This window comes from Ranitomeya imitator, chromosome 6 (genome assembly GCF_032444005.1).
Source record: "Ranitomeya imitator isolate aRanImi1 chromosome 6, aRanImi1.pri, whole genome shotgun sequence".
Taxonomy (NCBI): Eukaryota; Metazoa; Chordata; class Amphibia; order Anura; family Dendrobatidae; genus Ranitomeya; species Ranitomeya imitator.
The window spans coordinates 397,332,818-397,359,728 of record NC_091287.1 but is presented as its reverse complement, the minus strand read 5'-3'; the positions used below and the strand labels follow the sequence as shown (position 1 = coordinate 397,359,728).

Sequence of the window (26,911 nt, the reverse complement as noted above, 5' to 3'; positions counted from 1 at the left end):
CAAGTGATGTATCACGTACTGTGCTGCATGATCTCGTTTTGATAAAATCACTGTTTTCTGTGCTGCAGATCTAACAGTTCTCTGAAGGCTGAGCACTGTATAACCCTGCCCACACCACTGATTGACATCTTTCTGCCTATGCACAGTGTACGCAGAAAGTCGCAAATCAGTTATTATACAGAGCTTGTGAATATGGCGACTACATGGTAGCAGCGGGTTTGCTACAGCCCAGAATGTCTTGTTTGTTTTTGTTCCCTTGCCTGCCTAAGGAAAATTCATTCAAAAAGCCAGCAAAAACAGGATTTTTGGTTGCTTACCGTAAAATCTGTTTCTCGGAGCCTTCATTGGGGGACACAGGAACCATGGGTGTATGCTGCTGCCACTAGGAGGCTGACACTATGCAAATATAAAAAAAGTTGGCTCCTCCTGTGCAGTGTACACCCCACCGACAGGAAGAAAGATCTTCAGTTAGTGAGAAAGCAGTAGGAGAAGCAACGTGTAAAAGAGAAAGAATAATAATATAATAATAATAAACTTTATATAGCGCCAACAAAATCCACGGCGCTTCACAGATTAACAGATTCAAACACCCAAAGAGTGTTCAAAGAACTCAAACGTATACAGTAAACAGAGCTGTTCAACTTGGGAGGGTGCTGTGTCCCCCAATGAAGGCTCCGAGAAACAGATTTTACGGTAAGCAACCAAAAATCCTGTTTTCTCTATCGCCTTTCATTGGGGGACACAGGAACCATGGGACGTCCCAAAGCAGTCCCTGGGGTGGGAAAAACAGACTTCCATCAGGTGAGAGGACTCACCACTGCCGCCTGCAGGATCCTTCTGCCCAGGCTGGAGTCCGCCGTAGTTCGGCGAAACGTGTGGATGGAAGACCAGGTTGCCGCTTTGCAAAGCCGTCGGCGAAAGCCCTGTGACGTACCGCACTGGAAGCGCCGACTGCCTGGGTGCTTGACCTGGTAAGCTTCCAAAATTGCCGTTCTGATCGAGCGAGCAATCGTCGCCTTGGAAGCCGGCAGGACTCTACGCACGCCATCAGGGATGGCGAAAAGAGAATCCATCTTTCGGAAAGCGGCCGTGCTAGCCAGGGAGATCCTCACTGCCCTGACGAGGTCCAGCCTGTTCAACGATCGCTCCAGAGGATGAGTCGGAGCTGGACAAAAGGAAGGTAGAACGATGTCCTCGTTGAGGTGGAAAGATGAAAACCACCTCGAGAAAGGAAGGAAGGAAGGCGGAGGCCTGGGACCACCTTATCCTGGTGGAAAATCAAGAAAGGAGGTCGGCAGGAAATGGCCGTCAACTCAAAAACGCGGCGGATCGAAGAGATGGACCTGAGAAAAACCACCTTCCGAGATAGAACTGACAGGGAAAACTACCTGAGAAGCTCAAAAGGGGGAACCCCTAAGAACAACCAACACAACCTTTAAATCCCATGAATCCACAGAGGCCCTGTACGGAGGGACAGCGTGGACTACTCCTTGAAGGAAGGTCTTAACCTGTGGCTGAGAAGATAAAGTCTTCTTAAAGGGAAGAAGAGCGCAGGAACCTGGCCCTTTAGGGAACTGAGAGCGAAGCCCGAATCCAGTCCTGCCCAAAGGAAAACCAAATGGAAGGCAGGGAAAAAGGACATAAGTGAAAAGCGGTTGGACTCGCATCAACGAAAGTAAGCCTTCCAGGTACGATAGTAGATCCTGGAAGAAGACAAAGGCTTCCTAGCCTGGATTATAGTGTGACTCATCCGGGCCGAAAGGCCGGACGCTCTTAAAACTGTGGAGTCCACAGCCACGCCGTTAAACTGAGCGACCGATATTTCGGGTGGCAGATCGGACCCTGAGACAGCAGATCGGGTCTGTTTGGAAGGCACCAGGGGTGTCCGCGAGAAGAGTGACGATGCCTGCAAACCAAGACCTCCTGGGCCAATCCGGGATGATCAGAATGACCAGCACCCATCCCGCCTTGATCTTTTACGACAGTTTGGAAGCAAGGGAAGGTGTGGGAATCAATAGGGGAGCAGGAACTGCGACCAAGGAATGGCCAAAATGTCAACACCACTGCGAGAGAATCGCGGGACCTTGGGACGACCCGATGGACCTTTCTGTTCAATCGGGACGCCGTGAGGACCACCTCTGGAGTCCCCCAACGAAGAGCAATCCGATAAGAGACCTTCTGAAGTAAGGACCATTCCCCTGCCGCGAGGCCCGAGGAAGACGGCGGCCAAAATGTCCACGCCAGGGACCTGCACTGAGGATCTCACCAGGACCGTTGCCTCTGTCTAAAAGAGGATCCTGGAATCTCGGCCAAGGCCAGAGAACTCCGCGTCCACCCCTGGTGGTTGACATATGCCACTGCTGTGTCATTGTCTGGATTCGAATTGGCAGGCTGCTGAGAATCCTTACCCAGTGAAGGAAAGATAGAAAGAAGATCCGGAACTCGAGGACATTGATTGGCAGAGAGGACTCCTGTGCCGACCAACCACGATGAAAAGAACAGGTGACAAAGCCCCACGCCTCCGCCGAGAAGGCTGGAGACCGTCGTCACCACCTGCCAGGAAACTGGAAGGAAGGATATGCTGTGAGGTATGTGCTCTGGGATAAGAGCAGGGACCTCGGCCACCAGTGGAGGAACCGTTTGATCCCGGTAGAAAGACGGATCGGACGATGCAGGGAGAAGACAGACCTGTCCTCCTGTGATAGAATAGCCTGCTGAAGAAGTCTTGAATGAAACGGGCGAAGGGAAAAATTGCTTCCGATGTTGCAACCAACCTCCTTAGGACCTTTATGGTCCATCAGCAAGGAGGGGAGCCGAGAACCCTGGAGCGACAAGACGGAACTTCTTCCTGTTGACGAGCCGCCGCAACGGCTAGACTGTCGGGGAAGAGGGATAGACTTTCGGGAGCCTGAAACCGAAATTCCTGAGCCTCCATGGAAGTGATTACTGAACGAGGGAATATCAACCTGAAGAGTCTCAGACGAAACTTCCTGTTCAGCAATTTCAGATCCGGACTGGGACGAACCTTGTCGTCCTCTTTCAGTACAAATAGGTTCGAAGAGAAGCCTGTGAACCGTTGAACCGTTCCTGTTCAGGGACGGGAATGTTACCCCGGATTTAAGGAGGGAAACAATGGCTGTAAAGAAACCCAGGACTAGAACGGGTTCTCTTGGAGGTTGGGATTGGAGAAAACGATCCCAGGACCGTGAAATTAATCTATTTTGTCTCCAGAGGATACAAGTTCCCTGGCCCATGCGTTCTCTGTTGAGGAGACAAAGACGTCCCTGGGGAACAGGAGAACGGCTGCCCAGCCTAGGAAACGGGCTGGGGCCTAGTCGTGGGTCCTGCCTAGGTGGAATTTCCAGTCCTGGACCTGGAGAATCCACCTTAGGAGTAGCGGGAACGCCAGGAAGGAGTGAGTCGAAGACTACCTTCTTCTCTTAACGTGCCTGTGGCCTCTGCTGTTGCGAAAAAAGGGGTCAAATGCCGCAAAAACGACGAAAAAGAGGGCCGAAAGGACCGAAGTTGCCGCCTAAGGAGAGAACTGGTGCCACCAGTGGCATCCTTGATAATTTAGTCCAGCTTGGAACCGAAAAGATGTGATCCTTGAAAAAGGCAGGCTCGTAAGGGACTTCTTGACGACCCTTGAGCCAAACAGAGCGAGTAATCTGGGAGGCAACTTTCGCCAGCAAGTCTGGTGGAGCTCCAGCCTGAATGCCCCAACGGAGTTGTTTAGCCCCTTCGGATAGACTTCGAAACCCAAATGGAAGCGAAAGCCGGGCAGAGGGATGATGCGGCAGCTGCGAAAACCGAATTCGCGAAGGATTCCATGATCTTATTGATGGAATCTGTCAGATTCGCCCCACCGGACAGCGTGAGGACTGTGTTGGTGGCAAGTCTAGCAGTCGGCGGATCCACAGAGGGAGAGGTCGTTCTCTATCGCCTCCCGTTCCGGTTGGCGATGAGATCCGGAGGAAGGAAATATGAGACTCCAAGACGCTCGCCTCTTTGAGAATGTCTGGTCGAATTCTCTCTTTCTCTGGCCAGAAGCTCCTCGAGTCAGGATGAGGAGCGAATCCCTTGGGAGGTAGTTTAGACCGTCTAAACGAAACCGCCTGATCTGCAGGTTCCGTAGAGGGATCTTTGATGCCACAGGTCAGATTGGACGCTCCAATGAAGCTTTGAACCATATCCCTCATGCTATGATTTGGTTCAACTTCGGCCCCAAATTATCCTCCGAGGCCTCGCCTGACTCCGGGAAGGGGATCAGGGGGAAGTCGACCACAGAGAAGGACCGTGAGGCGAGATGGACCGAGAAGAGAACTCAGACCGGCGTTCCCGTCTGGATCTTTCGCGGCCTGCATGGAAGACTCGGACGGAGCTTCTAGCGACCCGCTGGCTACTACGGAAGTCCGCAGGGGCAACTAATCGAGCACGGACACAAGGGTCTGGGACACCCGTGTGAGATTCGCTACTGAAAGAGACAGAGGGGAGGCCCAGCCTGGGGAGGGAATTTCACTCTGAGGCGGAGCAGCAGGGGAGTCTTAGGCGGTGAACATAATTTGGGTTGCTGCGGGCCTGCCTGAGGGAAGCTTGGGGTTACAAGACGAACCCTGAAAGTGTTTCAGTAAGGCACAGGTCAAAGTAGGAGGTCGGGAGAGACCACCTTTAAAATTAGCCCGAAGGGGCCCCTGAGGGAAATGTCTGGAGAGTAGGGGACAGGGGGGGGGGGGGGGTGGTCTGGCAGGGGATTAAGTAAAACTGCGGTGTAGAGGTACTCACGGCAGACGCTGCGGTTTCCGGATGGAAGGCTGCACGGCTTGGAAGATGCTCCTCAGGAACGATAGCCCCTAGGAGAACAGGCAGACATCTGATGGACTCTCTTGTCCGATGTAGCTTGCCTGCAGGCCAGTGGGAGATGTGAGGACGCCAGAAAATTGCGCTCTTAAGATGGGCAAAGAGAAACGTTCCTGGCTCAGAAATAAGTATCTGTGGCTGCCTGGGAGTGGTGGGCGGGCTTAACGCCAGGCCAGGAGCACCAAGATGGCGGCAGTGGGCGGAGCTTGCCGTGATAATCGGGCGGGAGAAAAGCCCGCCCGAGAGAGAGGAAGTGGGAGGGGACGCGGCGCCGGAAGTAGGCCCCGGAAGAAGCCGGGGCCTAAATTTGAGGCCGGTGGCCGCCAGGAAGGGCCGCGGCGGCGGGAAAAACGGCGCGGTTGCCTGCAAGGCTGCCGCGCCGCGGCAAAAGGGCACGGTGTGGCCGGAGGAGGAAGCCGGAAGTAGGCCCCGGGAGAAGCCGGGGCCTAAATTTGAGGCTGGAGGCCACCCGGAAGGGCCGCGGCGGCGGGTAAAGTGCCGACGTCAGGAAAAGCGGCGCGGTTGCCTGCAAGGCCGCCGCGCTGAGGCAAAAGGGCACAGTGAGGCCGGGAGAGGAAGCGGCGCGGTGCCAGCAAAGCCGCTGCGCCAGAAGAAACTGTGCCGCCGTAGAAAGCGGCGCGGCTGCCAGCGAGCATAAAAGTGCGGCCGTAAGAGGGAATCGGCGCGGCTACCTAAGGCCGCCGCGCCGGGGCAGAAACAGTGCGGCCGCAGGTCACACGACCGCCGCACCAGGCCAGAGCACAATGCGGCCGGGGGAAAAAGGGCAACGCGGCCGCCTGTAAGGCCAATAACAGCGCAGCCGCCATAGCGCGGCTGCCACGCGAAAGGGGCGAAGACCCCCGCCCCATGTGAAAGTGAAGGCAGCCTGGAAAAATATCCCAAGGGACCCCCAAATGACTGCCCTGGGACTGAGGAAGGACTCAGAGGTACTTTGGAATACTTACCTAAAACATCCCACGCTGTCCTTACTAACCTCATTCTGGGGAAAATTTCAGACGTCCAGGGGGCTGATGGACGTCCTCGTCTCCTCCAAACCGACAGGCTCTGGTGGGCGAGTGGGTGGGCGACGGATGCAGGACCGGACTTCTGAGCACGCTTGTGTGCTAGGATCTTGGTCCTGGTGAGGGATCTATGAGGATACGGGGTGGCAGTACACGCCGTACTCATAGTCCGTATTGTGGGACTACAGGTGTGACTGCTCACCCTGTATCCCTTCCGGAAAACCTGAAAAGGAACGACGCACATTGAGGTAGATAAGGGTCTAATGAAAGACCCGTGTCCACCTCCTACTGACACTAAGCTAAACTGGAGATCTTTCTTCCTGTCGGTGGGGTGTACACTGCACAGGAGGAGCCAACTTTTTTTATATTTGCATAGTGTCAGCCTCCTAGTGGCAGCAGCATACACCCATGGTTCCTGTGTCCCCCAATGAAAGGCGATAGAGAAATATCTTTTTTGACAAAGCCAGCTCACCGCTTTGAAGGAACGGGAATACATCCAAACTGTGGTTACAGTTCGCACGTTGATTGGGACAAATCCACACATGTAAAGAAAAAAACTTTGTTTCTCCAGCGATCAGTCCAATGTTAGAGTAAAATATACCTTTTTATTTATCCATTAAAAAGTTCCAGATTTCTTCAGTAACAATATTGCATACATTCAATCCCTTATGGACGACATGTTTCAACACCACATGTCTTCCTCCTACTTCCAAAATCTGGAACTTTTTAATGGATAAATAAAAGGCATATTTTACTCTACCATTGGACTGATCGCTGGAGAAACAAAAAGTTTTTAATATATATATTAATTCTCCCCCTTTCATAGCACAAAGGTCAGTTGGCAGGTGTTTGCAGACTGGTATTGAACACAGCCTAACTTCCCCTCCTTCATATTTTTCTGTATTTTGGTATTTTATGTGAGATGATAATTCATAGATGCGTTTGTTTTATTCCAGGTCGAGGAGATCAGAGAAATGGTGGATAATGATCTAGGGTTCCAGCAGGTCCCTCTACGACTCCATTCCAGGACAAAGACTCTGCTGTTCATTAGTAGTGATAAGAAAGTTGTAGGATGTTTGATAGCGGAACATATTCAGTGGGTAAATATTCCTGATGAACATTGCTGTTCACATCTCTACACCAACCAATTATATCCTTTTAACTGTTTTAAAGGGGTTTTATCTCCGAAGTGTTTGTCACCCGTCCTTACAGTCTGCACGCTATGGACTGCAGCTCAAGCCGTCAACAGTCTGTACTCTGGATTTGATATCCTTTTCAGTGAATTAACAGTTGTTCTCCATGCACATTACAGAATAACGCAGCCATACTTGCCATACTTATGCAGACAGACCCCCATTGATAAAAGGTGGAGACAGAACAGGTGCAAAATACTTATGAACACCCCCTCACACTGACCAATCAAGGGGAGGTTGTATAGTATATGGAGGCACACACATAAGGCTTGTGTGTAGGACCTCAGTCTGTCTCCTGAAGTATATAGATGTAGCCATTGTGGGCTCACTCAGCTGTACACAGAGGTAGACACGGGAACACTGCGGCTTTAGAAATGCGCCTGGTTTATTCAGGTGCTGCATAAACCAAACTGTATCACAAAGTAAACATGGCCCTCTGGGCAAAAACAGCTAAAATACAAAACAGTAGCACTAAGCACAGTCCCTGTATTAGCGGGGTTCGGCATGCTCAGGGTTAGCAAGACCCACGGTTCAGGCATAAACAAAACACTTCTCTGGAGTGTTCCTCTCCAGACACTGAACACTGCTGCCTTTGGAGGCCTGCTATTTAAGCCCCAGACCACATCCTGTGGTGGAGATGAAGTGGACATCCTTCCACCTGCTCTGTGGATGTCCACATAAAAGCCAGCCTATTATGCAAATTAGCTTAACCCCTCACAACACTTAGTGTGCTGGAGGAAAAACTCTGGGTTTTAGGTCACTGATGCCATTAGGCGTAGTGATGCATATCTCCCCTCCAGCACTTTACCAGTGACTTTGTCACATCATGTATTGGTAAGTATGGACTTTTTAATATTTTTAGATTTATGTCCTGTTTCTTAGTGTAGAAACTTGCAAGACCATTCTTGATGTGGGTTGCTAGTTTGTGTATTTTGGAAAAATATCAACCCCTTAATGACAGCCAATACGTCTTTTAACTGACCTGAGATATAAGAGAATAGCCTCCCCATACAGGTAACAATCCAGCATCTGTTGGTTGTACACTATAGCTGACAACTTTCTGCATCAGCCACGATCAGTGTTTGCACCGTCCAAATCTGTTTAACCCCTTAGATGCTGTTGTAAATAGTGACTACATCATTATATATGGTTAGCAGAGTGTGGGGGCTTCCTCTTAATCATGATCTCAAGGCACCAACTGGGATAGTGTGGTCCTGATGTTTGCCATGGCAATTCATGACCAAATAGCGGCCTTAGAGTCTGACAGCTGTAGTAATCTGTTCAGAAGTTAGAGACATTTAGGTGGTAATAATACACATTTTCATTTGTCATACCACTTTAAATTATTTCCTGTAAAGCACCTGAAGTGTTAATAAACTACCTGACAGCAGTTTTCGATATGTCAGAGGGTGCTGTTTTTAAAATGGTATCGCGTTTGGGGGCTTCCCAATATATGAGACCCCTAAAGTCACTTCAAACCTGGATAAGTCCCTAATAAAAAAAAAAAAAAAAAAAATTTAGTAAATTTCCTTGAAAAAATGAAAAATTGCTGCTACATTTTTAAACCTCCTAAAATGCTAACAACATGAAATAACATTTTACAAATGGTGCTGATGTAAAGCCGACATGTGGGAAATGTTAGTTATTAATGGTTTGCTGTGGTATGACCATCTGGATTAAAGGGATAATCATTAAAATTTTGAAAATTGCTAATTTTTTAACATTTTTCTCAAATTTTTGATATTTTTTATAAATAAACACAAAACCTATTGACCTAAATTTACTATTATCATAAAGTATAATGTGTCACGAAAAAACAATCTCAAAATCACTGGGATTTGTTGAAGCGTTCCAGAGTTATTACCACATAAAGTGACACTGGTCAGATTTAAAAAATTTGGCTCCGTCACTAAGGGGTTAATTTCTCATGATTTTTTTTTTTTTTTCTTCTTAATTTTTGCAGGTTGCTGCCAGGCCCCGTAATGTTGAGGGGGGTAATTGTTTTGTTTTTTTTACTTGTGGGGTGCACTTAAATAGTTCTGGAAAGTCGGCCTGATCTAATAGTATGGGTGTCTCTAGTAAGCCTGCGTGGTGCACTACACGTAAATGTGTGAGTGACCCTTATACAAGCCTCATCGCTGTGCCTTTATAATACTAAGCTACCACCTCTGCCCCATGGATGGTAGGTGTTTGAGTGGTTCATCGGTAGACCAGTGTTACCTTCACCTCATACCGCCGAGGCCTGCCTGCATTCTGCAGTATGTTGGCAGTGTGCCCAGGTATTGGTAAGTATGGCTGCTTTTCTGTGATGTATCCCTTAATCAGTAGTCGGTCCTCCTGCAAATTTCCGGCAGTGCAAGCTGTAACCCCAAGGCTGTAATCAGTCAGTGGTGTCTTTTCTGATTGCAAATCTGGTTTTTGTGGCCTAAGCATGCCGTAATCCTGTTCTAAGCTGAGGATGGCAGGCAGTTGTATTGGGCAGTGCCTAGTACTATGTGGTGGGTTATGGAATATTTCCATACTGTGTATAACCAGACTACAAGAGCAATAGAAATCTGTCAGTTTTCCTGATGACATTATTTGTTTTTCAGGGTTACAGGGTAATTGAAGATAGTATTACAAGTGAGAATTGTGACAAGGATCGAATAATTTCTGAGCGAGTGAAAGCTTGGTGTTGTTCCACCACCCCTGAGCCCGCTATCTGTGGAGTCAGCCGTATCTGGGTATTCTCCATGATGCGACGAAAGAAAATTGCCTCCAGGATGCTTGAATGTTTGAGGTAATTCTGCTTTCTCAAGAGAGAAAGGGAAAAGAGGGCAGAAGCCTTTCCCACTATTAGGCTTCCCATATGAATACTGAGTGGGAGAGAGCAAGTTACTTGTGTAAGGCCAGGTTTATGTGAATTCTGAACTGATCATGTCCAATATTACAGAAGTAACATGAAAATACAGGCGGGGAAATGTTTTACCTCACAGAAAGGATCATCTGTGATCCCATGTTGTCCTGTCTGTATCCTCTTTTTTGCTTCCTCCTCTATCCAGTAGATATGGGATGATCAGCCCATGTCCCTGTACGGTCAGACACAGCCATTACACAGTACACAGCAGGGGCACATTTATAAGATTATCTAGCACAGGAACATTTTTTTTTTTTTTTTTTTTTATATAATTTTTTTTCAACTTTCAATTGTGGAATTTATTTTTATACCAAGATCTATTGATTAAAATGTACTTTGTTTGTGGGAAACAAACCACAAAATAAAAATTCAGATACTTATGGTTTTAGGCCGGGGTCACACTTGCAAGTGTGATGCAAGAAACTCGCACGAGTCTCTCACATCAATACCCGACACTCGGGAACGGAGCCTTCAGCTGCATAGAAATGCATGCAGCCGCACACTCCGATCCGAGTGCCAGGTGTTGATGCGAAATACTCGTGCGGGTTTCTCGCATCACACTTGCAAGTATGACCCCGGTCTTAAAGAGAGTCTGTCAGCTTCTATACAAATCATGTTTTAACAGACGCCTCACAGCAGCTTCTAGCAATTGGGGAGCCTGTGATTTTTTTATTTTTTTATTTTTGTAATACTCCGTGTAAACTGATATGTGGTGTGGGTTTTCAATTCAAAAGATATCAATTTCTCTTGATGGTACAGTACACTGAGTTTTATGTACAAATTTTCCCCATAGATTTGTATTAGATGCAGAAAATCCACAGGTAAAAATACACATACGTTGTAAAGTATGCGGAACTGCAGTAAAAGTGCATGTAATTTGCCCATGACTGTATCAAGTTTTTTTCAAGCCAAATACCAGAAAGTATCAAAAACAAAGCAGCTTTATTGAAAATGAGACATACCAAGAAGAAACCAAATTTGCTAAAACGCAGGAAAAGAGGAAAGAAAGTACTCAAACGCAATGTATAAATGCAAGTAATTTAATTTATTTAATGCAGTTGAAACCAGAAGTTTACATACTGTATAAAAAGACACATATGTATGTTTTTCTCAATATCTGACATGAAATCAGAATAAACCTTTCCCTTCTTAGGTCAATTAGGATTACCATAATTATTATTTGCCAAATGCCAGATTAATGAAAGACAGAGAATGCTATAAGGCATTTGTATTACTTACTGCAAAGTCAGAAGTTTACATACACCAAGATTACTATTCCTGTAAACAATACTGGACTGCCCCATATGATGTCATGTGTCTGGAAGCTTCTCAGTTAGAAACACACCTGTGGATGTTTTTTTAATTCACACCTGAAACACACTGCTTCTTTGAATGTACTTTGGTCTCACCTGTGCATATCAACCCAAGGGCAAAAGACCTTGTGAAGATGATGTGGAAGCGGGTAAGATTGTGTCAATATCCACAGTGAAACGAGTACTGCATCAACATGGGCCACTCTGCCAGGAAGAAGCCATTACTCCAAAAGAAACATAAAAAGCTAGATTAATGTTTGCAAATGCACACAGGTACAAAGACCTTAATTTTTTGAGACCTGTCCTGTGGTCCGATGAAAGTAAAATTGAACATTTTGGGCATAATGACCATCGTTACGTTTGGAGGAAAAAGGGAGAAGCTTGGAAGCCTAAGAACACCATCCCAACTGTGAAACACGGGGGTGGCAGCATCATGAATTAGGGTTGTTTTGCTGCAGGAGGAACTGGTGCACTTCACAAAATAGATTACATCATGAGAAAACAAGATTATGTGGCAATACATTCTCTCATACATATGCATACAGTGGGTACAGAAAGTATTCAGACCCCTTTAAATGTTTCACTCTTTGTTTCATTGCAGCCATTTGGTAAATTCAAAAAAGTTCATTTTTTTCTCCTTAATGTACACTCTGCGCCCTATCTTGACTGGAAAAAACAGAAATGTAGAAATGTTTGCAGATTTATTAAAAAAGAAAAAACTAAATATAACATGATCATAAGTATTCAGACCCTTTGCTCAGTATTGAGCAGAAGCACCCTTTTGAGCTAGTACAGCCATGCGTCTTCTTGGGAATGATGCAACAAGTTTTTCTCACCTGGATTTGGGGATCCTCTGCCATTCTTCCTTGCAGATCCTCTCCAGTTCCGTCAGGTTGGATGGTGAACGTTGGTGGACAGCCATTTTTAGGTTTCTCCAGAGATGCTTAATTGGGTTTAGGTTAGAGCTCTGGCTGGGCCAGTCAAGAATGGTCACATAGTTGTTCTGAAGCCACTCCTTTGTTATTTTTAGCTGTGTGCTTAGGGTCATTGTCTTGTTGGAAGGTGAACCTTCGGCCAAGTTTGAGGTCCAGAGCACTCTGGAAGAGGTTTTCATTCAGGATATCTCTGTACTTGGCCGCATTCATGTTTCCTTCAATGGCAACCAGTCGTCATGTCTCTGCAGCTGAAAAACACCCCCATAGCATGATGTTGCCACCATGTTTCACTGTTGGGATTATATTGGGCAGGTGATGAGCAGTGCCTGATTTTCTCCACACATAACGCTTAGAATTATCACCAAAAAGTTCTAGCTTCATCTCATCAGACCAGAGAATCTTATTTCTCATAGTCTGAGAGTCCTTCATGTGTTTTTTAGCAAACTATGCAGGCTTTCATGTGTCTTGCACGGAGGAGAGGCTTCTGTTGGGGCGCTCTGCCATAAAGGCCCGACTGGTGTAGGGCTGCAGTGATAGTTGACTTTTGGAACTTTCTCCCATTCCCTACTGCATCTCTGGAGCTCAGCTGCAGGGATCTTGGGGTTCTTCTTTACCTTTCTCATCAAGATTCTTCTCCCACAATTGCTTAGTTTGGCTGGATGGCCAGGTCTAGGAAGACTTCTGGTGGTCCCAAACTTCTTCCATTTAACCCTGCTGTGGAACCATGAAAAAAAATAACTGCTTTGGTACCATGGGGTCTATATGACCCCAGTCTCAAAATCGTCATATTTCATTAAAATGAACATGCTGGCTGCTCAGAATAATAAAGTTTTATTCTGTCATTTCAGAACACCGTTATGAAATCAAATGTAACTTTGAATTGATTTGTCATCATCAAACACAAACTGAAATTTATACCAAAATGCTTTACTAATAATTAAAAGTATTCAAATTCAATAAAAAATGCACAATAACTGCAACTGTGTGGATTTTTAGTAAAAACATAATGACAAATGATCTGGCAATAAATTTAGCTCTTGCATTCACTGCATGACATAGTGCCATGTTCTTCACAAATGAACTTCTTGCAGTCATTGCAAACAAATCTCGTCTTTTTGTCTTTCAATCGAGGACAAACGTAGCACAGTTAGCGCTATCCTGTAACACTGCTGGTGTCACTTGGAAGTGACCAGCCATTGTTTACTTACAATTATATTCCAAAAATACACAACCTGTGAATAAACACAAAATATTTAAAAAAAAAAAAAAAAGAAGAAAAAAAAAAAGGCAGACAATAAAGGTACTATGGGGTCAGGAGAGTCCTAAACACAGGAAATTAAAAATAACTTTGAAACAAAATTGAAAAACAAATTCAAAATATCATCAACATAAGCACAAATGTTACTTGAAAATACATAGGTCAATTTCTGAGATTGACCAGTTTTATAAATATTTCAATTTATTCAGCGCTGGGGTCTATGTGACCCCATGGTTCCACAGCAGGGTTAAGCATTATGGAGGCTACTGTGCTCTTAGGAACCTTGAGTACTGCAGAAATTTTGTTAACCTTGGCCATATCTGTGCCTTGCCTCAATTCTGTCTCTGAGCCCCTTGGCCAGTTCCTTTGACCTCATTATTCTCATTTGGTCTGACATGCACTGTGAGGTCTTATATAGATAGGTGTGTGCCTTTCCAAATGAAGCAAATAGATCAATGGCTGCACTCAATTGTACTAAAGAAAGGGAATGTGCGATACATGAAATGTGAATAGCATAATGGCTTGTGAAATCTATGGAAAAAAAACACGAGATGCTTAACACAAAATTTGGCCAAAAAATGTGAGCCCATCCACCATTGTCAAGGAAATCTTATGGATCGGATGGGTACCTGACCTTACTGCCTAGTGTGAACACTTACCTCTGGCTAATAACATGGTAAAGCCTGCATTTATAGGAAGGGCAGAACCAACTGTGTTTGGATGTAACTAAACTCACAGCATGGTGAAGGGCGGGGCCTTCAAGTCAGAAAAAATAGTACATAGCAAATATAGGTAAACTGAGTGAACAGCGATCTAGTCTGAACGGGTGCATAACCAAAAAAGACTTTCATAGCAAATAGATCAATGTCTGCACTCAACTGTACTAAAGCAAGGAAATGTGCAATACATGAACTGTGAATAGCATAATGGCTTGTGAAATCTATGAAAAAACATATGAGATGCTTAGCACAAGATTTGGCCAAAAATTGTGAGCCCATCCACCAAACGTCAAGGTAATCTCAGATCGGATGGGTCCCTGACCTGACTGCCTAGAGTGAACACTTACCTCTGGCTAATAACATGGTAAAGCCTGCATTCATAGGAAGGTCAGAACTAACTGTGCTTGGATGTAATTAAAATCACAGCATGGTGAAGGGCGGGGCGTTTGTCAGAAAAAATAGAACATAGCAAATATAGGTAAACTGACTGAACAGCGATCTAGTCTGAACTGGTGCATGTTATTAGCCAGAGGTAAGTGTTCACGCTAGGTAGACAGGTCAGGGACCCATCCGATCCATGAGATTTCCTTGACGATGGTAGATGGGCTCACATTTTTTGGCCAAATTTTGTGCTAAGCATCTCATGTATTTTTTTTTTTATAGATTTCACAAGCCATTATGCTATTGACGTTTCATGTATTGCACATTCCCTTGCTTTAGTACAGTTGAGTGCAGCCATTGATCTATTTGCTGTGTGTCTTTTTTGGTTATGTACCACTTTAGACTAGATCGCTGTTCAGTCAGTTTACCTAGATTTCCTTTCCAAATGAAGTCCTATCAGTCTAAACACAGCTGGACTCCAATGAAGGAGTAGAACCATCTCAAGGAGGATCACAAGGAAATGGACAGCATGTGACTTAAATATGAGTGTCTGAACAAAGGGTCTGAATACTTATGACCCTGTGATATTTCAGTTTTTCTTTTTTAATAAATTTGCAAAATGTTCTACATTTCTGTTTTTGTTTTTGTTTTTTTTTTCAGTCAAATGGGGTGCAGGGTGTACATTAACCCCTTTCTGGCATTGGACATACTATTCCGTCCATGTGACCTGGGACTTAATTCCCATGGACGGAGTAGTACGTCACGTTCGATCAGCCACGCTCAGGTGGGATCGCGGCTGGGTGTCAGCTGATTATCACAGCTGACATTCTGCACTTTGTGACAGGAGCGGTCACGGACCTCTCCCGGCACTTTAACCCCCGAAACACTGCAATCAAACAAGATTGCAGCTTTCCATTGGCATAGGGAGGCATCGCGCAGGGAGGGTGCTCCCTGCATGCTTCCCTGAGACCCTCAAAACAACGCTGAGAGCAGGCATCGGCAAGCCCCCTGCACTGCCTGTCAGATCGCTGATCTGACACCGTGCTCTGCAAAGTGTCAGATCAGCGTGGGACATCGCTGTTTAATGTAAAAAAATGTGTATATACTGTGTAAAAATATTTTTAAATTCCTAAAGAAAAAAAAATTGTTCCAATAAATACTTTTCTTTATGAAAATTAAAATAAAAAACAAAAGTACACACATTTAGTATCGCCGCATCCGTAACGACCCGACCTATAAAACTGTCCCACTAGTTAACCCCTTCAGTGAACACTGTAAAAAATAAATAAATAAAAAACGAACCAAAAAACAATGCTTAATCATACCGCCGAACAAAAAGTGGAATAACACACGATCAAAAAGATGGAAATAAATAAACATGGTACCGCTGAAAACGTCATCTTGTCCCGCAAAAAACGAGCAGCAATACAGCGTCCTCAGCAAAAAAATAAAAATTATAGCCCTCAGAATAAAGCGATTTGTAACGGGGTCTGCCGTGCTGGAGTACCTCTTTCAGTACCACCCCGTGTTTCAGGAGGTCCACTCTGCTTTGGCTGAAGTCGGAATGAAGGACGCTGGCTGGAATTCCTTGATTACATGGGCGCATATAAAAGATCACTGCGTCTCCACATATTTCCAGTATGACAACCCTTTACCCTTTTTTCCGCAGGGGTCGGTATTGGGACCTGTTCTCTTCAACATATTCATTAATGATCTGGTAGAAGGTTTACACAGTAAAATATTGATATTTGCAGATGATACAAAACTAGGTAAAGCAGATAATACAAGAGAAGATAGTATTCTACTACAGGTGGATCTGGATAAGTTGGAAACTTGGGCTGAAAGGTGGCAGATGAGGTTTAACAATGATAAATGTAAGGTTATACACATGGGAAGAAGGAATCAATATCACCATTACACACTGAACGGGAAACCACTGGGTAAATCTGACAGGGAGAAGGACTTGGGGATCCTAGTTATTGATAAACTTACCTGGAGCAGCCAGTGCCAGGCAGCAGCTGCCAAGGCAAACAGGATCATGGGGTGCATTAAGAGAGGTCTGGATACACATGATGAGAGCATTATACTGCCTCTGTACAAAGACCGCACATGGAGTACTGGCACCGGTGCTCAGGAAGGATATAATGGAACTAGAGAGTACAAAGGAGGGCAACAAAATTAATAAAGGGGATGGGAGAACTACAATACCCAGATAGATTAGCGAAATTAGGATTATTTAGTCTAGAAAAAAGACTACTGAGGGGCGATCTAATAACCATGTATAAGTATATAAGGGGACAATACAAATATCTCGCTGAGGATCTGTTTATACCAAGGAAGGTGACGGGCACAAGGGGGCATTCTTTGCGTCTGGAGGAGAGAAGGTTTTTCCACCAACATAAAAGAGGATTCTTTACTGTTAGGGCGGTGAGAATCTGGAATTGCTTGCCTGAGGAGGTGGTGATGGCGAACTCAGTCAATGGGTTCAAGAGAGGCCTGGATGTCTTCCTGGAGCAGAACAATATTGTATCATACAATTATTAGGTTCTGTAGAAGGACGTAGATCTGGGGATTTATTATGATGGAATATAGGCTGAACTGGATGGACAAATGTCTTTTTTCGGCCTTACTATCTATGTTACTATGTTACTCACAGGACACAGAATATATATCACACAGATACAGAGGGCGAGCAAATTGAAAAGCGGCAGGCCGGACATACATTACCATAGCCGCAGGTGGCCGGAGCCTGCCGATATTTACTGTGGGAATTACAAAGGTGGGGAAGGTCAAAAGGGGAATATCTTGTCCTCTCTGGCCAGGGGCGCAGCCTGTGGGCTGATGCATTAGGGACATGCATCTCACATGGAACCTATTATACATACATATAACTGCACAACATATTCTTGGTGTGGTGGGGTTCCATAACAGCGATTCAAAAATATTTTTTATATAAAATATTGTATAAAAGCACCAAAACATAAAAAAATGATATAAATGAGGTATCGTACTAACCCGAAGTATAAAACTGCTTTATCAATTTTATCACACGCAGAACGGTATTAACGCCCCACCCAAAACAAATTCCTGAATTGCTGGTTTTTGTTAATTTTGCCTACCAAAAATCGGAATAAAAAGTGATCAAAAAAATGTCATGTGCCCGAAAATGGTACCAATAAAAATGTCAACTCAAACTCCACAAAATAAACAAGACCTCACATGACTCTTTTGGCCAAAATATGGTAAAATTATAGCTCTCAAAATGTGGCAATGCAAAAACTATTTTTTTGCAATAAAAAGTGGTTCGTGTGTGACAGCTATCAAACATAAAATTCCGCTATAAAAAAAACGCTATAAACAGTAAATCAAACCCCCTTTATCACTCCCTTAGTTAGGGAAAAATAATAAAATAAAAAATGTATTTACTTCCATTTTCCCGTTAGGGTTGGGGCTAAAGTTGGGGTTAGGGTTTCAATTACATTTACGGTTGGGGTTAGGGTTGGGATTAGGGTTAGGGGTGTGTCAGGGTTAGGAGTGTGGTTGTTAGGGTGTGGTTAGGGTTGGGATTAGGGTTAGGGGTGTGTTGGGGTTGGAGTTAGATTGGGGGGTTTCCACTGTTTTGGCGCATCAGGGGCTCTCCAAACACGACATGGCGTCCTATCTCAATTCCAGCCAATTTTGACTTGAAAAGTCAAATGGCTCTCATTCCCTTCCGAGCTCTGTCATGCGCCGAAACAGTGGTTTATCCCTACATATAGGGTATCGGCGTACTCAGGACAAATTGCACAACAACTTTTGGGGTCCAATTTCTCCTGTTACACTTGGTGAAATGAAATAAATTTGATCTGAATTAAATTTGGTTTTGAAAAAAAGGTTAAATGTTTTTTTGTTTTTTAAACATTCCAAAAATTCCTGTGAAGCACCTGATGGGTTAATAAACTTCTTGAATGTGGTTTTGAGCACCTTGAGGGGTGCTTATTTTAGAATGGTGTCACTTTTGGGTATCTTCTATCATATAGACTCCTCAAAGTGACTTCAAATGTGATGTGGTCTCTAAAAAAAAAAAAATGGTGTAAAAATGAGAAATCGCTGGTCAACTTTTAACCCTTATAAATTTTGGTTCCAAAATTGTGCTGATGTAAATTAGACATGTGGGAAATGTTACTTAAGTATTTTGTGTGACATATCTCTGTGATTTAAGGGCATGAAAATTCAAAGTTGGACAGTTGCGAAATTTTCGCCAAATTTTCATTTTTTTTTTCACAAATAAACGCAAGTCATATCAAAGAAATGTTACCACTAACGTGAAGTAAAATGTCATGAGAAATGAATGTCAGAATCACCGTGACCCATGGAAGCGTTCCAGTTATTACCTCATAAAGGGACAGTGGTCAAAATTGTAAAAATCGGCCCGGTCATTAACGTGCAAACCACCCTTGGGGGTTAAAGGGAACCTGTCACCCCGTTTTTTGAGATTGAGCTATAAATACTGTTAAATAGGGCCTGCGCTGTGCGTTACTATAGTGTATGTAGTGTACCCTGATTCCCCAGGTATGCTGAGAAATACATTACCAAAGTCGCCGTTTTCGCCTGTCAATCAGGCTGGTCTGGTCAGGTGGGCGTGTTCACAGCGCTCTTTTCTTCCCCAGCTTTCCGTTGGTGGCGTAGTGGTGTGCGCATGTCCAGAGTTCCGACTTCCCTGCGCCCACGTGAAGACACAGCGCGCGATCTGCGCTGTAATCCCTTGCATCGGTGGGGGCGGCCATCTTCCTGGGGCCGCGCGTGCGCAGATGGAGTGCTCTGCTGCACGGGGCTTCAGGAAAATGGCCGCGGGATGCCGCGCGTGCGCATTAGAGATCGCGGCGGCCATTTTCCCAAAGCCGAGATGCAAACTCGGCTTTGGGAAAATGGCCGCCGCGATCTCTAATGCGCACGCGCGGCATCCCGCGGCCATTTTCCTGAAGCCCCGTGCAGCAGAGCACTCCATCTGCGCACGCGCGGCCCCAGGAAGATGGCCGCCCCCACCGATGCAAGGGATTACAGCGCAGATCGCGCGCTGTGTCTTCACGTGGGCGCAGGGAAGTCGGAACTCTGGACATGCGCACACCACTACGCCACCAACGGAAAGCTGGGGAAGAAAAGAGCGCTGTGAACACGCCCACCTGACCAGACCAGCCTGATTGACAGGCGAAAACGGCGACTTTGGTAATGTATTTCTCAGCATACATGGGGAATCAGTGTACACTACATACACTATAGTAACGCACAGCGCAGGCCCTATTTAACAGTATTTATAGCTCAATCTCAAAAAACGGGGTGACAGGTTCCCTTTAATGAGAAAATAAATGAACTTTTTTTTTGAATTTTGTAAATGGCTGCAATGAAGCAGAGAGTGAAACATTTTAAAGGGGTCTGAATACTTTCCGTACCCATTGTATGTCTCTTTTTATATAATGTATGTAAACTTCAGCTTTCAACTGTAGATACAGACAGTCTGCAACATCAAAAGCTCATTGTGGGAACGTAACCTGTGAACATGACGTCTTTCACACTGGCAAACCCACTGAGCTTTTAAGGCCGGAATCACACTACAGTGAGATACGGCCGAGTCTCGCAGGTTAAAAGCAAGCTCTGGCACCGCCACTCCGGAGCGGATCGTGCGGCTCCATGTATTGCTGTGTGGCCGCACGCTCCGCTCTGGAATGCCGGTGGCCAGAGCTTGGTTTTAACCAGCGATACTCGGCCGTATCTCGCTGTGTGTGATCCCGGCCTAAGGCCTGTTTCACACGTCAGTGGCTCCGATACGTGAGGTGACAGTTTCCTCACGTACCGGAGACACTGACTCACGTAGACACCTTAAAATCAATGTGTCTCTGCACATGTCAGCATGTTTTCACGGACCGTGTGTCCATTTGGAAAACACGGAGACATGTCCGTGTTCGTGGGAGCGCACGTATTACACGGACCCATTAAAGTCAATGGGTCCGTGTAAAACATGTACCGCACACGCATGTTGTCCGTGTGCCGTGCAGGAGACAGCGCTACAGTAAGCGCTGTCCCCCCAGCGTGGTGCTGAAGCCGCCATTCATTTCTATTCTCCAGTATCGTTCGCTGGAGAGAAGATATGAAAAATCTTTTTTTTTTTTGGGTGTTTAAAAAAAAAAAAAAAAGATCCCTGGGGTGGAGCCGCTATTCATCACTGTAATGCGCGGCACCACGTGACCGCTCATACAGGAGAAGCTGCGGCGAGGACAGGAAGCAGCGCTAGCGAGGGAGCCAGGTAAGTATTTTATTAACAGCGGGGGGGGGCGCACAGGGGGTTGGAGGGGGTTGGGGACAGGGATCTTTTTTTTTTTAAACACCCAAAAAAAAAAAAAAAAAAAAATTTTTTTCATATCTTCTCTCCAGCGAACGATGCTGGAGAGAAGAAATGAATGGCGGCTTCAGCACCAGATGCAGGGGTCAGCGTTTAACTGTAGCGCTGTCTCCTGCACGGTGCGTGTGATACCCAGTCGGCACACGGATGCCGCATGTGTGCCACACTGATGTACCATGTGAGGACACGGATAATTCCGGTACCGGAATTTTCTGGACGTGTGAGACTGGCCTAAGAGAGACTCTTCAGGAAACACCAGCATTTTGTTGTTTTATTTTCCTGATGCGTCTTTTTACGCTCTAATAAATATATCACTTCACTAACTCTGCCTGCTCTACAAAAAAAATGTAGAAGTCAACATTTAGACATTACAATAATAAATCATAGACTTTATGGAAACTCCTGTTTTGGTACCGATCCTTTCTGAAAGGTGAGACCCTGATTAATTGGCCTGATCTCACTTCTATTTAGTGAAGATGCTGGAGAAAAGGGATGGTTAATGATTTTTTTTTTTTTCTTGTCTGTTTTTTGGTGGTGGTGGTGGGGGGGAAATGGACAACCCCATTATCATCTGCACTTGGGTAGATATTAAGCTGTATGTAATTGGTTCTTTTTCTGTTTTTACCTGGCAGGAACCATTTTATATATGGCTCTCACCTGAGCAAAGACGAAATTGCATTCTCAGATCCGACCCCAGATGGCAAGCTGTTTGCCACACGCTATTGTGGCACTGGCCAGTTCCTAATCTATAACTTTGTCAATGGACAGCATCCAGTGAGTTGAAGGATGGACGTCGCCATTCCTTTAGCTTATGGACAAAGCTTGCATCATGTGTACAGATATGAGCTCAGGATGTGAACACCCAAAGGGAGTTCTTCTTTTTTTTAAACTTAAATGTAAAAACTGGAAAAAGGTTCAGAAACGGGGAAAAAAAGCTTAATTTTGAAAGCTAATATTTTGATATCTTTTTCTTCAAAAAGATCATAGTTCAAGTATTTTCTATACGGTTATTTAGTCATGTTTACATGCAGCAAATGAGTTGTTCATAGTGGACTAAATAATTTGTAAAGAAGGAAGATCTGGAGTGAACTGAAGATCCTTATGTGGGTATATAGGTTTGTGTATGGGGTTTTTATTCTTGGGGTTTAATTTGACATTTTAATTTACCTGTACATTTATAGTGTGTTTGCATTCGACGTTGGTCAGAAAACTCAAAGAGCGTGATACACATTGTGATCTTCGTGAACCATTTTCCCAAAACAAATGTGAGAGTCTACACCCAAATACACACATTTCATCCCAAATTTTGAGAAGTTGTTACATGAAGACAACTCCATGCTCACATTTCCCTATAGGTCACATTGGTGTCAGAAAAGATTCGAACTGTATGCTGGAATTATGTGATAGATTGCACAATTCTGTAATGCAGCTTAGAGGTTGTCCACTAGGACAACTCCTTTTTTAAATACTATATTCTCCCTTGTAAAATTAAAGCGCCATATACTTTTTGCTTGCACCGGTCCAGCAATGTCCACGCTGGGTCTTCCGAGACTTGCGTGACATGGACTGCAGGGCTCATGTGACATAACAATCAGCGACTGCTGTTGAGCTGCTTTGCTCTCGTTTCCTTTGGAATAACCTTGGGAGAGATGTTGGCACTGTAGCCCCTTTAGCTGCTTGGACTCATGTGACTTAACAATGTTGCGCAAAGCTTGGGAGGTCCGCTTCTGGAATGCCGCTGGTACAAGAGATGAGTATATGGAATTCTAAGAGGTTAATCAAGTAGGACAACCCCTTTAAAAGTTTTGTGTGCCTCTACAATACCTGAGCATTGGGCAACTGAAAGATTGTTGGGTATGGCAAAAGCAAAAATATAAAGATGATTGCTTATTAGTTATAAGCAATCATCTTTATATTTTTGCTTTTGTTGGTCAGTATGGCACACTAAAGAGTATGGATAATGTGTACTGCGCTTATAACACACTCTTATAACACTTTCTTGAGAAATGCAGCAGCATATGTCAGATATACATGATTTGTATTTTAATAGAGCACATTTTATGATTTAAGGTCAAGGTGACCAGGAGAAGTTTCTTCTAATTGCCACAAGGAAGCTCATGGCACCTTATAAAGCGTCTTGTGACTTTTATGCACCACTGAGGATTTCAGAGCACTACCAGTCTTCTTAGCAGTCACTCTTTTTTTAAGGGTTTTTATACTGTATGTTAATAAACTGCTGTGGCCTTTTCTGTAAATGTGTAGAATAATTAATTTTCATGTTTTCTCCTTCCCTGATTTTATGTCTTGCTTCTTTTTGAACTGTTATTAAACTAACCAATTCCAACTTATTTTATGGTGTTGTTTCCTTCGAAAATTGATGCACATATTTGTTTGAGGAAGATAGCAGGATCCAGCTTCAGCTATCATAGAACAAGGCTTTATAGCTATCATAGAACAAGGCTTTATACAGCCACAACAGTGAATAACGTTATGGTGGCTGAAAGTCAGAGGCAAAGTTTAAAAAACAAAACAATTGACTGGTCATTTAAGGATTTGAAAAGCAGTAGGTATATATGAAAAATGCTAATTTTAAAGGGAAACTGTCAGCAGGTTTTTGCTATGTAATCTGAAGATGGCAAGAAATAGGGTCTGAAACACAGATTTCAAGGATGTAACTTTTGTCTGTGTTCCGTTTGCTTAGAATGAAGGTTTTATCATCTCTGGATTATCACTGCTGGACTATAGCAGCACCTGAGCCCTGTTCCGACCACTCCCCCTCCTATGATAAGCAGCTCACTGTCAATAGATAATATACACAGAGAGCCTGGTTTGGGCGGGGGCAGCGTTCTCAACTCTGCTTAATATTGCATCTAATAACGGTCACTGCTGCAGCCAGTAAACCAAGTGATTATTCCCTATATTATGCTAATCTCAGAATAAATGGCAAAAATCTGCCTACAGATTGCCCTTAAGTGAGTCTGTCACCCCACAACTCAATTTAAACTACTTATACAGTCCTATAGTGGACCTAGACCCCTATAAAATAAATTTCTATGCCTCATTGGGGGACACAGGACCATGGGTGTTATGCTGCTTGCCACTAGGAAGACACTAAGTAAACACATAAAGAATTAACTCCTCTGCAGTATACACCCCCTCTCTGGCCAGTAATGACCCAGTTCTTGCTTAGTGTCTGTAGGAGGCACTTGGGTCTGTTTTCAGACCCCAACGCTCTTTTATCTTTTTTCATTTTTTATTCTATTTTTTTCTTTAACGGAGTGAATGGGGCGAAGGATTCCTTTTTAGGGTCCGATCTCCCCCGAAACAACATCAACAGGCGAGATAGCGGAGTATACCTCCCCGTATCCTCTCCTGCAACGTATGGGGCACGCCTAAAGCTTCCTCAGGGCGACGGTTTCGATCTCCCTATTCCCGTTTCATGGCGAGCACATGTTGGCCCTCCTTCATGTTCCTCTACAGGGCCACAGCAAGATAATAGACTGAAGATGGCGGCTAATAGTGCACAAGTGAAGCCCACCAATGGCATCAATAGCCCCGCTACTCAGAAGGGTACTCTCCATCTCCCGCTAAGAGGACGGATTGAGCTATTACCCTCAAGATGCAGGGTGCAGCAGCGGCACAGCCTGAGGACAGTCACCACTGACCGTGAGTACGAGTCCCTGCGCTCCTGCTGTTCGCGTCCCTCTGCTTGAGGGTGCGGGTCCTGGTCCCTGGAGGTTTCTGCTGGCTTACTGCCAGCGGCGGTCGGCCGGCGCATTTTTGCGGTATGGGGGGGGGGGGGGCGCGCCGCACGTTTCCTGCTTCAACCGGCGCCCATCGCCGGCAGGGCCAGAAAATTTAGCCCCCGGCTTTCTGCGGGACTAGGCCCCATTCTCTTAGCGCCGCCCGCGCTCCACCCACACTCCTGGCGCTTCTCTGAACGAGAGGCGCCACTGCTAATCTCGGGCGTCATCTTACCTGCAGAACCTGTGGTGGATTCTCAGTCTCTCCTGGCATTTTTTCTTCCTGTAGGCTCCCCATCTTTACAGCAGCACTGAGCCTAACCGTCTCTTCCCTGGGGACACTGGCACAGGACCGTGGGTAAGCTGCCTCAACCTCTAGTAGAAAGCATAACCCCTTCTCTGCACTCCTACGCTTCGCATTTCGGGACAAACACTTCCAGTTTGTGATGGCCTTACCCTTCGGCCTTGCAACCACTCAGAGTTTTCACCAAGGTCATGGCAGCTGTCATGGCCATTCTTCATGCTCGGGGGGTAGACTACCTAATGATCAAAGGTCCATCCCATTCAGCCTGCGACGTGTCTGTAAGAATCACCGTGGATACTCTCTCGCCTGGGCTGGAAAATCAACTTCGAGAAGTCATCTTCAGCGCCGGCCCAGAAAATCTTCTTTTTGGGCATGATCCTGGACTCTTCCTGCTGGTTAGTCATTCTCCCTCCGGAGAAGGTCTTGTCCTTAACAACAAGGGGCGCGCACCCTTCCCTGCCCAGTCTCTCATTCCATTCGTTTCACTATGCGCATCCTCGGGAAGATGGTCGCAGCGATGGAAGCCGTTCCGTTCGCGCAGTTCCATCTCCGTCCCTTGCAACATGTGCTTCTGTTGACCTGAGACAGGAGCCCATTCTCCCTCGACCGTCGCTTCCGCCTGTCCCCTCAGGCCAGGCAGACCCTCAAGTGGTGGACGTGGAAAGCTTCATTGAACCACGGGAAGTCCTTCCTCCCAGTGCACTGGTTAGTGGTGATCACCGACGCCAGCCTCCTGGGCTGGGGCTGTTTTCAACCACCACACGGCGCTGGGTCGTTGGTCCTCACGAGAGTCACGTCTCCCAATCAATATCTTGGAGATTTGAGCAATCAGATTTGCCTTATGCAGCTTTCACCATCTTCTCACAGGTCATCCCATGAGGATCCAATCCGACAACGCCACAGCGGTGGCGTACATCAACTGGCAAGGGGGAACCCGCAGCAGGGCGGCCATGCACGAAGTCAGTCACATCCTATGCTGGGCCGAGACCAATCATTCGCTCATATCGGCGATCCACATACCCGGTGTGGAGAATTGGGCGGCGGACTTCCTCAGTCGCCAAGGTCTCGCCTCGGGCGAATGGTCTCTCCATCCGGAAGTTTTCCAGCAGATTTGCCATTGCTGAGGGTCTCCAGACGTGGATCTCAAGGCTAAACAACCAGGTTCCCCAGTTCATTGCTCGATCTCTTGATCTACGCGCCATCAGAACAGATGCTTTGGTTCTTTTGTGGCATCGGTTCCGGCTTCCGTACATCTTTCCTCCTCCTTCCTCCTGCTCCGGAGGGTCATCAAGAAGATCAGGGCGGAGGGGATACCGGTGATCCTTGTCGCACCGGACTGGTCGTGCCGAGCATGGTACGCGGAACTCGTCCAAATGGACGCCAAAGTACCCTGGCGGCTTCCAGATCGCATGGATCATCTCGCAGGGCCCGATTTACCACCAGAACTCCGGGGCCCTGTCTGATGGCGTGGCTGTTGAATCCTGGATTTTAGCCCAAGCCGGATTCTCTCCAGAGGTGTCCCCTACCATGATTAGTGCTAGGAAACCCACATCCATGCGTATTGATCATCGCACCTGGCGCATTTTCTTTTCATGGTGCAGTGCTCACGGACGTTCTCCCCTGGTGTTTTACATTCTGTCCATCCTGGAATTCCTCCAATCAGGCTTAGAATCCGGTCTCGCCCTGAGCTTGCTCAATGGACAAGTGTCCGCATTGTCAGTCCTATTCCAAAGGAAAATCGCTTCCATACTACAGGCTAAGATGTTCATTCAAGGAGTCTCCCGGGTGACTCCCCCTATAGAATGCCATTAGCTTCATGGGATCTAAACTTGGTTCTAGGAGTTCAAGAGACTCCTTTCGAACCATTGCAGGATATATCGCCAACTTTTCTTTGTGGTCTTTCTAGTGGCAATT

At 45.7% G+C, this 26,911-nt stretch overlaps 1 protein-coding gene across 3 annotated transcripts in view; it reads left to right on the top strand.

Moving 5' to 3' along the window:
• Positions 1–26,911, top strand: part of ESCO1 (establishment of sister chromatid cohesion N-acetyltransferase 1) — a 160,712-nt gene that overhangs the window by 32,756 nt on the left and 101,045 nt on the right. For 2 of the 3 annotated variants that reach the window (XM_069731174.1, XM_069731172.1), the window contains exons 8-9: positions 6,836–6,979; positions 9,664–9,851. In XM_069731174.1, the coding sequence (XP_069587275.1) occupies positions 6,836–6,979; positions 9,664–9,851 (332 nt within the window). Of the gene's footprint in view, positions 1–6,835; positions 6,980–9,663; positions 9,852–21,582; positions 23,299–26,911 lie in introns of those variants that run through there. The other variant, XM_069731171.1, reaches the window with a different exon arrangement.